The following is a 13,775-nucleotide window of genomic DNA, read 5'->3' as shown; positions in this document are numbered from 1 at the left end:
AAATTATACAACCTATATACCCATTAAATACTACGCAACCAAATTATACAACCTATATACCCATTAAATACTACGCAACCAAATTATACAACCTATATACCCATTAAATACTACGCAACCAAATTATACAACCTATATACCCATTAAATACTACGCAACCAAATTATACAACCTATATACCCATTAAATACTACGCAACCAAATTATACAACCTATATACCCATTAAATACTACGCAACCAAATTATACAACCTATATACCCATTAAATACTACGCAACCAAATTATACAACCTATATACCCATTAAATACTACGCAACCAAATTATACAACCTATATACCCATTAAATACTACGCAACCAAATTATACAACCTATATACCCATTAAATACTACGCAACCAAATTATACAACCTATATACCCATTAAATACTACGCAACCAAATTATACAACCTATATACCCATTAAATACTACGCAACCAAATTATACAACCTATATACCCATTAAATACTACGCAACCAAATTATACAACCTATATACCCATTAAATACTACGCAACCAAATTATACAACCTATATACTCATTAAATACTACGCAACCAAATTATACAACCTATATACCCATTAAATACTACGCAACCAAATTATACAACCTATATACCCATTAAATACTACGCAACCAAATTATACAACCTATATACCCATTAAATACTACGCAACCAAATTATACAACCTATATACTCATTAAATACTACACATTCAAATTACACAAACTATATTCTCATTAAGTACTAAACATTCAAATTACACAACCTATATACTCATTAAATACTACACAACCAAATTACACAACCTATATACTCATTAAATACTACACAACCAAATTACACAAACTATATTCTCATTAAGTACTAAACATTCAAATTACACAACCTATATACTCATTAAATACTACACAACCAAATTACACAACCTATATACTCATTAAATACTACACAACCAAATTACACAACCTATATACCCATTAAATACTACACAACCAAATTACACAACCTATAAACCCATTAAATACTACACAACCAAGTTATACAGCCTTTATCCTCACTAAGACTTACACAACCGCATTATACAAACTGCACTCATTACATGCTACACATTCAAACAGAATGATTGGAGAAGTGCTACTACCATCTAGAAGCTGTTTCTCTGATCAGTTTAAGAAACGTTAACTGTAACCTAAAAGCAGTGATATCACTGAATCCAACTGTTCTCTCATTCGCAGTGTGCTGGTCAGGGCATTGACACTGTGTTGTGCAGGTAATTCACTCTGAGAGAAGGTGACCTCTAGAGATTATATTTGCAGGAAGCGGAATAGAACAGCACATGCATTTAAAAAAAAGATAAAAGGTAAAAAAAAACTTTCAAAAAAAAGAAAAAAAAAAAAGCAAACCAAAACATGATGAATAAGTCATTATTGGAGAACATAGACACGGGGTGTTTTCATGCATAATATGAACCTTGGAGCGAACTGGTCATGCTATAGCCTTCTAAACAGGAAAAACATCTCTGAAAATAAGATTCTTTTAAATTTTATATATATATATATATATATATATAAATAAAGCATGGAGGCAATGCAGGATGCAGATACTAGTCACGTAAAACAGAAACATACATTTATTAATACAAGTAACATGGAAGATGTAGCTCACAGGCTATCATAGTCAAACATCGACAGCAGTCACACAAACAATATATATATATATATATAGCTGGCTTGTCAAAAACAAAAACAAATCAAAAGAATATTGAAATGTTTATGTACCTATAGGTTTTCCCAAATTTAGTTTTAAACAACATTACAAAATAATCCTATATAGAAACTTTTTCCTCTGTTTATGCATTCCAACTTCTTGTCTAATTTATCGATCAGATCAGAGACGTCTGTCTCCAGTCACGTAGTCGAGTAGAAGCTAAACTGTTTTCTATAAACTGGAGCAACACACTGGCATCTGCGCACCAGGTGTACCTGGCGATTCACTCTCAATGGCAGGCATTACGTGTGTGACCAATCACATCTCTGAGCACAGACTGAGCCAGTTATTGAGGTATAATTACATCTCTGAGCAAAGCCTGACCCAGTTACTGAGATATAAACACATCTCTGAGCAAAGACTGAGCTAGTTACTGAGGTATAATTACATCTCTGAGGAAAGACTGAGCTAGTTACTGAGGTATAATTACATATATGAGCAAAGTCTGAGCTAGTTACTGAGGTATAAACACCTCTCTGAGCAAAGACTGAGCCAGTTACTGAGGTATAATTACATCTATGAGCAAAGTCTGAGCTAGTTACTGAGGTATAAACACCTCTCTGAGCAAAGATTGAGCCAGTTACTGAGGTATAATTACATCTCTGAGCAAAGACTGAGCTAGTTACTGAGGTATAAACACCTCTCTGAGCAAAGATTGAGCCAGTTACTGAGGTATAATTACATCTCTGAGCAAAGACTGAGCCAGTTAGTGAGGTGTAACCACATCTCTGAGCAAAGACCTGAGGTATAATCCATTACTCTGATTTAAGCAGTCAGATATCCCCTGGTGAGGACTGGGGAACTAAACTGGAAATCAGTTTATAAAATGGGAACTGTCCCAAGTTCATTATGGAGAGATTAAAATGAAGCACATCTCTGTTAGCCTAGGACGTCCATGCATTGCAGATGACTGATATTAATACGTGTATGGAACATGCAGAGTCTGCCAGGAAACATGTCTTGAGAGCATTGGATATCACCAAACGATCTTTGCATTCCTTTTATCTGTGTCTCCTCGTCGAAAAACAAGCACACACCGAAAAGCAATTAAGGAAAACATTGTTTGTACTACACAGACCCAAGTGACCTAGCAACAAAGATTTTACGTATATGATGCCTTCCTGCTCTTTATGGCCACATGCCATCGCAGAGGACTCTTAATTAGTGCATCAGAGTGCATGCACAACACAGGCATTAACTAGCCAGAGCTGTCGAGAAAGTGCGTCGGCCGTAGAGAGTTTTTCCTGCTGCGGCTCTGTGGGGGATCTCGTGAAGGGCGAGCGATGAGTCCTCTGGTAGTGAGGCATGGAGCTGCAGCAGGACAGATGCTCCGAGCCAGCTGGTAACGCTGGCCTGTCACATAGCCTGCACCTAAATCCCCTCCCTCCCCAGCTTGTCTGCAGAAAGCCTGCATATGTGTGTGTGTGTGTGTGTGTGTGTGTGTGTGTTTGTCTTAAATAATTCAGGGGTAATCACACGCTCCTCGCAGGTCACGTGTAGGAATTCTGGTTAGGTAAAAGGTGAGAGTGACAGAATGTTGGCGGAGAGAAACACCAGGAGAAGTGTTTGCTGTGTGTGGGTGGTGTTGAACACGAACTCCTTTCTGCCTTCTTAAGTATCCTATGCAGAAGCTGCTAACAGGAGGTCTCGTGTGGCTGCAGGCGGAAAAGCACAGACACGCCTGCACACCGAAGATTTTCTCTGCTAAGACACAAATAAAGACAAAAGAAAAGAAATTCTAAGTCTTGCTTTTTGTATTCGGTTCACTGCAACAGGTGCACTGTGAAAGTATTGTGTTGAATTAGACAGACTAATACATTTTATTTATGATGATGCATTTATTATTATTATTAAGAAAAATGACAATTTAACATTAAGGTGCTCCCAAACACAAATAGCAAAAGCTTCTACAGTGCTGATGGGATTTCCATACAAGAGCATTTTAAGATTCCTTTAACTCTTATGTGGAAATCAACGGGAAGAGAACTAATGATCTTGGGAAAACTATACAGGCAAAAAATAGATGACTTTACTCTCAGAAAGAAAAATAATTTAGCGTTATTGTTAACCGCACAGGAAACACTTTCTGTTATACTTTATTTAATAACCTAAAAGGTATAAACCCTACTGTCCTACTGATGACATCATACACACATCCACCTACTTGTTGTAGGAAAAGAACAACCCTCTGCATGGTGGCATTTACGTAGTTCAACTAAAAACAGAATTTTATCCAAGAATAAAGGAATTTTGTCCAAGAAAAAAGGAATTTTGTCCAAGAAAAAAAACCCAAAAAATGGCATTTTAAGATTTTATGCACAGACATATCAGAAATATCTGAGGCCGAGAACCCTGGGTTGAAGTGGTTGCTATGCTGTGAGTCGCAGGCTTGTGGGATGAACCTATCAGGTTACTGCATGAAACAGCAGAGATAACCAGCTTTCCAAAGACTTACAGCCCTCCCAAATGCCTCAATGCAGAGACAACTTGGCTTGACAAATGTGCAAATCGTTTCCAATCTAAAATCTGTAGCACTGAGCTGGCTTTTGATAAACACGATCTGATTGCTTGTGTTGTGAAGTTTATTTCCTTTTAATCAGAATTGACTTTCTGAGGGGGATTACAGGCTTCACAATCTGAATACAATCTGAATACAACCCCCCCTCCCCCTCGTCAGCTTTTATGCAGGTCAGCGTTCTGTAAGCTAAGAAGCAGTGGTGAGATGCAAAACTAAGGATCAGTTTATTCCCCACAGCTGAATGCAGAGGCCCTGTACGCTAACAGCTTCCCTCTAATGATACTCACAGTATAGAAGACTCAGGAGAGCTTTGTTAGGGTTAAAAAAACAACTTTAAGGTCTTAAGTGGTTATTGTCCAAATCTTGTTTATTGTTTGGGAAAAAAAGTGTGTCAAACTGAAAACTATCTTTTTCTGTTTCTTTGGTGTGCTCTTCCTATGACAGAGTTCATTAGACCGGAACCTTAAAGTATGAAGTTTTGAAACCCTCCTGTGTTTCTTTTTTAAACCCTCCTGTGCAGTGCAAAATCCCTTCTTACAAAAGTGGGAAAAACCCCTTCTGTTTCATACCCACTATCATTTACATTTACATCTATGGCATTTAGCAGACGCTCTTATCCGGAGCGACTTACAAAAGTGCTTTTTCATTTACTCATAGAACACATCCTAGTACAGTACAGTAAGTTAGAATTAAACATACCAATGAACTAGAATACTGTAGAAATACAGGGATCACTGCTGATGCCTAGAAGTGCAAAATACATATAAACTCTATAACAGACAACAATCAGTGCAATAGACAATACGTACTAGAGTTAGTCAACATAGGAGCAGTCAACATTAGTGCAATAAACAAAACTATACAATAAGTACTAGAGTTTTAGTTAGTCAGCATAGGAGCAGGGTCAATGGTCATTTAAATAATCCACAAATAGACGGGTCTTCAGTCTGCACTTGACTGCAAGGGACTCTGCTGTCTAGACAGCAAGTGAAAGTTCGTTTCACCATCTTGGAGCAGGACAGGGAATAGTCTCCATGCTTGTCTTGAGACTGGTATTTCAAGCCGAGTCGCACTTGAGGTTCGACACACTCGAGGTACGGATCGGGCTTTGACCACTGACATCATGTATGGGGGGCTGGTCCATTTTTGCCTTTGTAGGCGAACATCGAGGTTTTAAATATGATGTGGGCAGCTACCGGAAGCCAATGAAGGGAGCTCAGCACTGGGGTTATGTGCAAGTAAGTAGCACGTGGCGAGTGGAATAGCTCACAATGATCCCCCTCAGAAATATCCTTTATAGCCTTTTAGATGCACAGGGGAAATACATCTGCAAGGCAGCCAGCTAAGGTGCGTTTGAATAGCTGCATGTGCAAATGTGAAAGTGTCTCTGAAGAGGAACAGTGTCAGCTTTAGCGGCACCTTCTGTCGATGGGACGTGGCTGTAAGTCGGGGTTTTAAGGTATAAAGGTGGCGGTCCAGAGTGAAGAAATGAAATGCGGACGGGTCGTGTGTAATGCTTAGTGAAGGAGGCTCCTGTTAAACACATGTTAATCACATGTTTAGTGTAGGAGGATCCTGTTAAACACACTAAACACATGTTTAGTGTAGGAGGCTTTGTCTAATGCGTCTGTTAAACATTTGACATAACTTTTACTGAATGCCTGTTTAACTGGAAACAGATGAAATGAGAGGTTGTCCGTGGACTTTGGACTGTACTGTAGGTCCAGAGTAGGACGCTTACAACCTGGAAGTCTAGGTATGATTACAAACGTATAACAAATTAAATGTAGATTCAGAAAAACAAACATAGATAGTTACTTAAAGACCAGAAGTGGTAATGTGCATGCAAAAGAAGAACACACCTAGAATCTTCCAGAGTAATGTGGGGGCACCATACCAGGTGCCAGGACTATAATATAAAACAAGTGAACCTTCAAAATCAAATGAAAGGTTTGGATGAAAAACAATAAAGATAACATTGTTTTCCTTTCAGGTTTTAGCCACCGAGCAATCCTCAGCCAGATTCACATTTTTAAAATACACCAAGGACACATGCGTTGCCACAATACCCAATTAAACGATGAAAAGTCACTCCATTTGGTTTGTATGCTGTACTCCATAATCCCTAAAGTAGTATCTGTTATAATATAATTGGTTCCAAAGCACCCATTCAAAGCATCACAGCAGTGGTATCTCTATTCTGAAGACAGCTGCAAAGCAAGATAAGTGGAAAATATTACAATTGTAGCATGGGTGTGAATTATAACGGTGGTTAAACTGTTTTGTAATATTGAGACTGATGAGGATACCTGATGCCTCTTAAAGTTCTGCCAGAAAAGTTAAAACCAAAAAGAGTCTCAGCTGCAGATCTAGTCAGGACTAACTGGAAACCTGCTAAACAGCAACAAAAGACGTCGTCATCGTGCCAAGCCAAGCGGCGCTCCCGGGCATGCTGCTGCTGGTGGGAGCTCCAACTTTGGGAGAACTGTTCTGAAGATTTCCAGATAGGGATTTGTTGTATGCACTGACTGAAGGACACTGATGTGAACACTCTGCACTGAAACCACCTTCTCTTAGGACTATTTTCCTAGTGTGGGTCTTCATGCAGCTACACAGTGCTGAAGCTTTACGTATTTACGACATTTTAATTCACACCAAGGAGAACCAAATGATGTAGAGCACTAAAATATGATTATGACTACACCATTATTACACCATTATGACTATACCATTGTGACACCATTATGAATACATTATGACTACACCATTATTACACCATTATTAATACACCATTATGAATACATTATGACTACACCATTATTACACCATTATTAATACACCATTACACCATTATGACTATACAATTATTATACATTATATTATACATTAAAAGAAATGTGTGGTTGTCTTATCACTGCGACTGTAAGTAGAACATCAAATATTTATTATAATTTACAGAATCTGACTTTCGAAAGCAAAGGCATTATGAATCAAATGTCATTAATTAAATATGAATGCCAATGAGGTCATTCTGAATAGAAGGTACTTCTGATATTGAAACTCTTATTGCTCAGGGGCTGAGAAGTCGAGTGATAAAGTCAAGTGACAAAAGGGCTAATTAAGCTGACCCCACCCACCATTAAGATGGCCCCACCCACTACTTAAACTGGCCAAGCCTACCATTAAGGACCTGAGTGTGGGCAGAGTAAAAATGACTTCTCCAGCCTCATTGGAAAGGAGGTCCTGGTTAAGAGAGAAACGTGGGACCAAAGTGTGAACACACATGTTACATGCGTGCAAAATGCATGAGAGCATGCATAAACATCACTGACCTACACCGGCAACATAACACGACCACTTCCTGTGTTTCACTGCCTCATGGTATGCAGCCTTGTCTCACTGCTAGAAACTATGGAATGTTGTCAGAACCAGGGTGTGGTGTAATGATGTAAGGGCGTGGTGTAATGACGTTAGGGCATGGTGTAATGACGTAAGGGCGTGGTGTAATGACATAAGGGCGTGGTGTAATGACGTTAGGGCATGGTGTAATGACGTAAGGGCGTGGTGTAATGACATAAGGGCGTGGTGTGATGATGTAAGGGCATGGTGCAATGACATAAGGGCGTGGTGTAATGACGTAAGGGCGTGGTGTAATGACGTGAGGGTGTGGTGTAATGACGTAAGGGCGTGGTGTAATGACGTAAGGGCGTGGTGTAATGACGTAAGGGTGTGGTGCAATGACATAAGGGCGTGGTGTAATGACGTAAGGGTGTGGTGCAATGACATAAGGGCGTGGTGTAATGACATAAGGGCGTGGTGTAATGACGTAAGGGCGTGGTGTAATAACATAAGCGCGGGCAGACGCAGGGCATGCATCTGCACCCTGGCCTAACGCCACACCGTGCAGGAGCTCTGATGTCAGCTAGGAACCACAGCCTGCCTATAACACCATCTCAACAGAACAGTTTAGAACATTTTGTCCCAAACCAAACTTCCCATATGTTTACAGAAATGCACTAACACAATGAAATTTACAAAAACATTTTTTCTACTCCATTTTGCTATTTTTAGCCATTTTCTTTTTTTTTGGGGGAACAGAGATGCTATGATGTGACCTTCTACGTGACCTTCTGCGTGTATTGTGTGCCTCACATGATTCTGGAATGGATGACATAAATCCACATGTAGTTTGATCTAAAATATACACTTCAAGACAACAATAGTTTTACCATCATACCTACATCTTAGCAGTTTAAGGCTCAGAGCATCGTAAACGTTACGAGTCCCTTTAGAACCAACGACTGTACTTCCACCCCACTGTCACATGACAGCAACCAGGAATCTCCAATCCCTTCACCTGCCTTACAGGGTAAAGACAGCTCTGTCTGCCCAACCTTGACTACTGAGAGGGCAGAAGATGATAGGCTACTGCGTCGTTTACGGAACGGGATCTGCTCTTGAAGATCTAATGCTGACGGACCTTCTGCTGATACAGTAGCTCCTCTTACAAGCTTGCTTAGATGGGAGCTGTCACAACAGTAAGACCCAGGTGACACACTCAGAGCAGGGGCGAGAATCTTAAAGCTGAAACGTGTGTCCTGTACTTTACTTACCACATGGAAGTCATCGAGCTCTCCAGCTCTTCATAAAAGCGTTCCCTCAGCATTTGCGTGCAATCATCAAACAGCACACTGCGTTTAAAGTGTGTCAGATCTCTCTTTTTTGGTGGGGGCTAAAAAAAAAAGTTTGTCTCAAGACTTTTCTACTTTCCAGATGAAATCAAACGCCATATCACCCAGATTTCTGGGCAGAGACAAAATAATTACAGCTACTCTGCAAGCCACTATTCCCTTTGAAATTGATCTTTTGCATAAGAGAGCTACATCATGCCTGTGGAGTGGGTCAGGACCCCCTTTATTACTGTAAAATGTCACAGGTGGACTGGCATTTAGGTTAATAAAGAGGATTATTGCTTGTGTGAAAATAATAAGGCATCTTGTCATTAGAGCACATCCCCTGGTCCTCTCTGGAATAGACGCCCCTGCCTCCACGGCCTCATCAGGGAGGGAATACACTGGCAATGTTTGAACAGGTTAACCTCATTGACAATGAAAGGAATTCCAGAGAAGTCTGTCCATCACACGCGCTTTATGTGGACGAGAGACCTGTAACGTGATTGGTTCTCCTACTACTCATGGAAGCACTGACTGTTATTAATTCAGCACTGATCCCAGTACAGTAAACAAACGTACATAGCACGGTTGTTGTTGGGGTTTTTTTGTGTGTACACCATTTCAGACCTGCGTCTCTGTGTTCGTGCGGTTTGAATGTCTGTGTAACGCTGAGTGAAGGCAGAACAGTGTGTTTACCTTGAGGATGTCCGAGGCCAGCTGGAACAGGGAGGGCGAGGCCGTGGTCTCGGACCCTCGTGTGCTCACTGGGCTGCGGACGCTGACGTAGGCCACTGCCCTGCTGGCCAGAACCACCCGGTTCTCCTGCAACCGCATGAGACTGGGTCGGTGAAAGAAGCAGAAGACCCTGCACTTTTCAGTATAATCACCATCATCACTATCATTACACTGCTGACCTGCTCTTAAACGAAATGCTGAATCACATGAGTTCTGACTCACAGGAGTTCTGACTCACAGGAGTGGGGAGCTGAATTAGTAAATGAACAGTCTCAGGAGACGTGCTTGTCTGTTTTTCATACCCGTGTGACTAACACAGGGCACGTGTACGAACGGTAATGTCTGCTCTAATCCTGGTGGAACCTCTGAAGGAGAATTTTTGCATTCTACCTCCCCCCATTCGTAGGAGCCGATGTTGCCTAGTGCCACCCCCCCCCAGGAGCAGAAGACGATGGTACGGTCCGGTTGCCAGCCAGCGTGGGTCTGAGCTGTCACCGAGGCGATGATCTGAGTCACGACTGCTGCGCTGCTTCTCCAGTCTGCCAGAGCACCCTCGTACCAGCTGCCATGGCGACCGCCAACCAGGACGTATCGATCTGCATGGCGGGGGTGGAGCCAAGGAAACGCAGTCAGAAACAAATACTGATGGCAACACACACACACACATGCATACACACACACGCAGACACACACCACACACACGCACACAAACACACGCACTGAGCTGAGCCAAACAAAAGTAAGAACTTTCTTTTGTCTTTAGCTGCAGACTTCATTAAGGCTGGCTGTGGTGAGCATTACATAAGACTCGCCTTAGAGTGACAGCCAAGAGACTGGAAGGTATTTGAACAATGCAAATCAGTGAGAAATATTTTAACTTGCATAATATAACATGTGGTTAGGAAATCTTTAGGGATTTTATGGGAATTCTGGCAATCAATAAATAAGAACAACATGTTAACGATCAAAAGTAATTATTTCCTGGAAAGCCACTGAACATGGAGAGGAACTTTAGGGTAATATTTCATAGCAAAGCGCCCCATTCTGGTATGGTTCTGGTGTAAAAAGCCACAGTAAATCTCAGAGGCAATTCCGCACGGGCTTTTAACTTAAGAAGAAAGATTAAAGACATCCAGCGCATCGCAGAAAATGATTAAACCTCTCGGAGAGGGCAGATGTAGGTCAGTAATTAAACGGCTATTTTCAGCCGCTGGGTGACCTGCGTTTGGACACTGGCGGTGTTTTAAGGGAGCCGTTTATCTTGGCCCAGATGGGAGAGGCTCTCTCGGGACCTGGCCCTTCTTTCAGCCCGGAGCCTCCCTCTCGTGCCGACGAACACGCCTGAAAAAGGCGCGGGACCAGGCAGAACGTCTGAGAAAAAGTGCAGAAGTCCTTAAGCCGCACACTTGACGCAGCGAGAAGTTCTGAACTGAATCAGGCCAGCAAAAATGTAATGATTTCCAACATCATTACTTGGTGTAACCTTTTCCTGCATAATAAATAAATGCACATGCCTGTGAACGGTGTCTCCATACATGGACGCACACTTCATCTACATGTTCACAATCTGTCCTTTAAAAATGATGACAATTGGACCTTCTAACTGATTAATAATTCACCCTAAGCGTTTTGTGAAGGTGGAGGTGATTTAAAGTAGATACATTTATCATTCCCATAGAAGTGTTCTATTTCAGGTAACGTATGTAGCATGTCACACCTGGCTCGGTCTTCCCTTTCAGATAGCCGATGACATCGTGCACTCTTTGGTATGACGTTTCGGACGTGATGCTTAGTTTAATTCTCTTCCCTCCTGAGGGAAAAAAGGAAATATTCCAGAATTATTTACAGGCTCGACATGAGACTGTACTGTTATACAAAGAATAAAAAAATATCAGAAATAATGAAGCTATGGGTTAGTTTAATGATGAGAGAGAGAGTGGGGGATGGAGAGAGAGAGAGAAGGGGGAGGGAGAGAGAGAGAGAGAGAGAGCACGTGAGAGAGGGAGAGAGAGCGAGAGAGAGAGAGAGGGAGGGAGAGAGAGAGAGAAGGTTTCTTTATTAATCCCCATGGGGGAAATTCTGAAAATTGTGCACAAGTGAGAGACAGAATGTGGGAGACAAAGATACAGGGGGGATATTCCAATAACATTTGATATTTCAGAGCTGAGATGCACAAGCGTTGGCACAAGAAGCTCATACACCGAGAAGTGGTTATTTATGCAATTAAAACCTGCCCCCCTTTGACTGTCAGCTCTGTCCATAGCCAGTTGATGTGAGGTAAAATCTCACTCTGTGTGGCTGCCCCAGCACGTGCTGTGAGTGTATCCCACGCCGGCAGGCTCCTCAGGAAAACGAGCAGGTAACAGCTTTCCCAGAGGGAGATTCCTCCTGCCCCTTCCTAGGGTCTTACAGTCATACAGTAAAGAGTCCAGGGGCAAATATTAACCTAGCTGATGTCCCAACAGATTAAAGTAAAGAATTCTTTGTGGATCCCATTGCACCAGGGAGTGTGAGTGTGCGTGTGTGTGTGTGAAGAGAAACTGAAAACCCTGTTGGTCTCAGTGTGTTATTCTCGGTCTCGGTGTGCCAGTCTGCCTCCTCCATTATCCACATCGTGCATGAATATCAGAACGAAATAAAGATAAAGTCCGAATAAAGTCAGAGAGGTGCTGACGGAGCTGTGGAGCTGCTCTACTGACGGAGCACTTTTAGCCGTGATCTCCACACCAGCACCCAGATCCATTTAGCACTTCTAACAACAGCACTAATGACTCCAGGTAAAGAGCTGCACATACAGAGACACGTTGGGTGTCCGCAGGGTGCAGTGTGTCTGCTTATGTGGCAAAGTTTCACTCCACAGCAGCTCAGTGGATTTATTGGCTACTGCAGCACTACAAGTTTTGTCTTGATCAGTCTTTATATTTATATACAGAAATGTCTGTGCCGAGCTTAAAGGAAAAAGGGACCGCCCAGAGGAAGGGAAGCAGGGGATATTTTTTTTATACATATATAACAGCATAGATGACATGTGGAAATCCAGTGATCTCTTTGCCCTGTCTGAACCGGTATTGTTTTATGGCTTTACCGGATTATAAGCCACTATTCTGTAAATCAGAGGTCAGTCAGTTGCCTGGTTACTCTAATTCCCACGTGGTTTATTAACAGGAATGGTGGGATACAGTGATCGTGACTCCCATTACAGACCAAACTACCTGCTCCCGCCGATCAATACCGCTATAATTAAAGGGGCTTCGATGAAGCGATGCTGCACAGCTTCTCTGCGCGAGAGCTGTAATTGCGCAGGCGATTCATTATACGTCTGGCGTTACGGCATTCATCTGCGCCGCTCAGGGAGCTGAGGGAGAAAATACCGACTCGTTGGGGCCCTTCTCCCTTCAATCATTTTTCTCCCTGCTGAACGAGGGTGAGATTAGACCTGGATTCATAATCACTCGCGCTAAACCGAAAAAATGTAAAAAAATAAAATAAAATTGCGGACAGTAAGGAATAAACGCAAACACATTCACATTCACAGTCTGACTGCACGCCAGACAAGGACAGGGACGTGCTGAACACCTTGCTGGGCCTCTGGGACTCCTCCGATTGGCCCACGTTCCCAGATGTCTCCTCTCCACAGTGGGGAGGGACAGATTGGGCCAGGGAGGGTCACAGCAGCAATAGAGTGGGCTTTAATTGAAAAGGAATTAAAAGAGAGCAAGCAGGCAGAGAGAAACAAATTATTTGAAACCTCTGGAGTGGTCAGTGCTTGGCCCAATCAATAGAGCACAGATTACTGGGTTTCCAGTACTGGAGACAGCAAATGGAAGCAGAGGTTTTGCCCCAGAACGCTAAGGTCACGGCTGGGAAGGTACAGAGCGGAGCAGGGGCGTATCACTGGTCCAGGGACAGCCCCTGCGCTCAGAGCACAGGTGTCGATTCTCATGCCCCACCTTACCCGGGATGCCAACCCAGCTCTCTGGTACAGCAGCCAGAGCAGAAATCTGCTCTTTGGTCACGTGTTCAGAGCTCACGGTCA

At 42.3% G+C, this 13,775-nt stretch overlaps 1 protein-coding gene across 1 annotated transcript in view; it reads right to left on the bottom strand.

The window, feature by feature from the left end:
• LOC113568958 (inactive N-acetylated-alpha-linked acidic dipeptidase-like protein 2) overlaps nt 1-13,775 on the bottom strand; it is a 120,666-nt gene that overhangs the window by 48,928 nt on the left and 57,963 nt on the right. The window contains 3 exon segments of the mRNA XM_026997094.2: nt 9,701-9,826; nt 10,130-10,335; nt 11,457-11,549. Coding sequence (XP_026852895.2) covers nt 9,701-9,826; nt 10,130-10,335; nt 11,457-11,549 — 425 coding nt within the window.

The sequence above is a fragment of the Electrophorus electricus genome, chromosome 26 (assembly GCF_013358815.1).
Source record: "Electrophorus electricus isolate fEleEle1 chromosome 26, fEleEle1.pri, whole genome shotgun sequence".
NCBI classification, from domain to species: domain Eukaryota; kingdom Metazoa; phylum Chordata; class Actinopteri; order Gymnotiformes; family Gymnotidae; genus Electrophorus; species Electrophorus electricus.
This window is presented reverse-complemented; position numbering and strand designations above follow the sequence as displayed.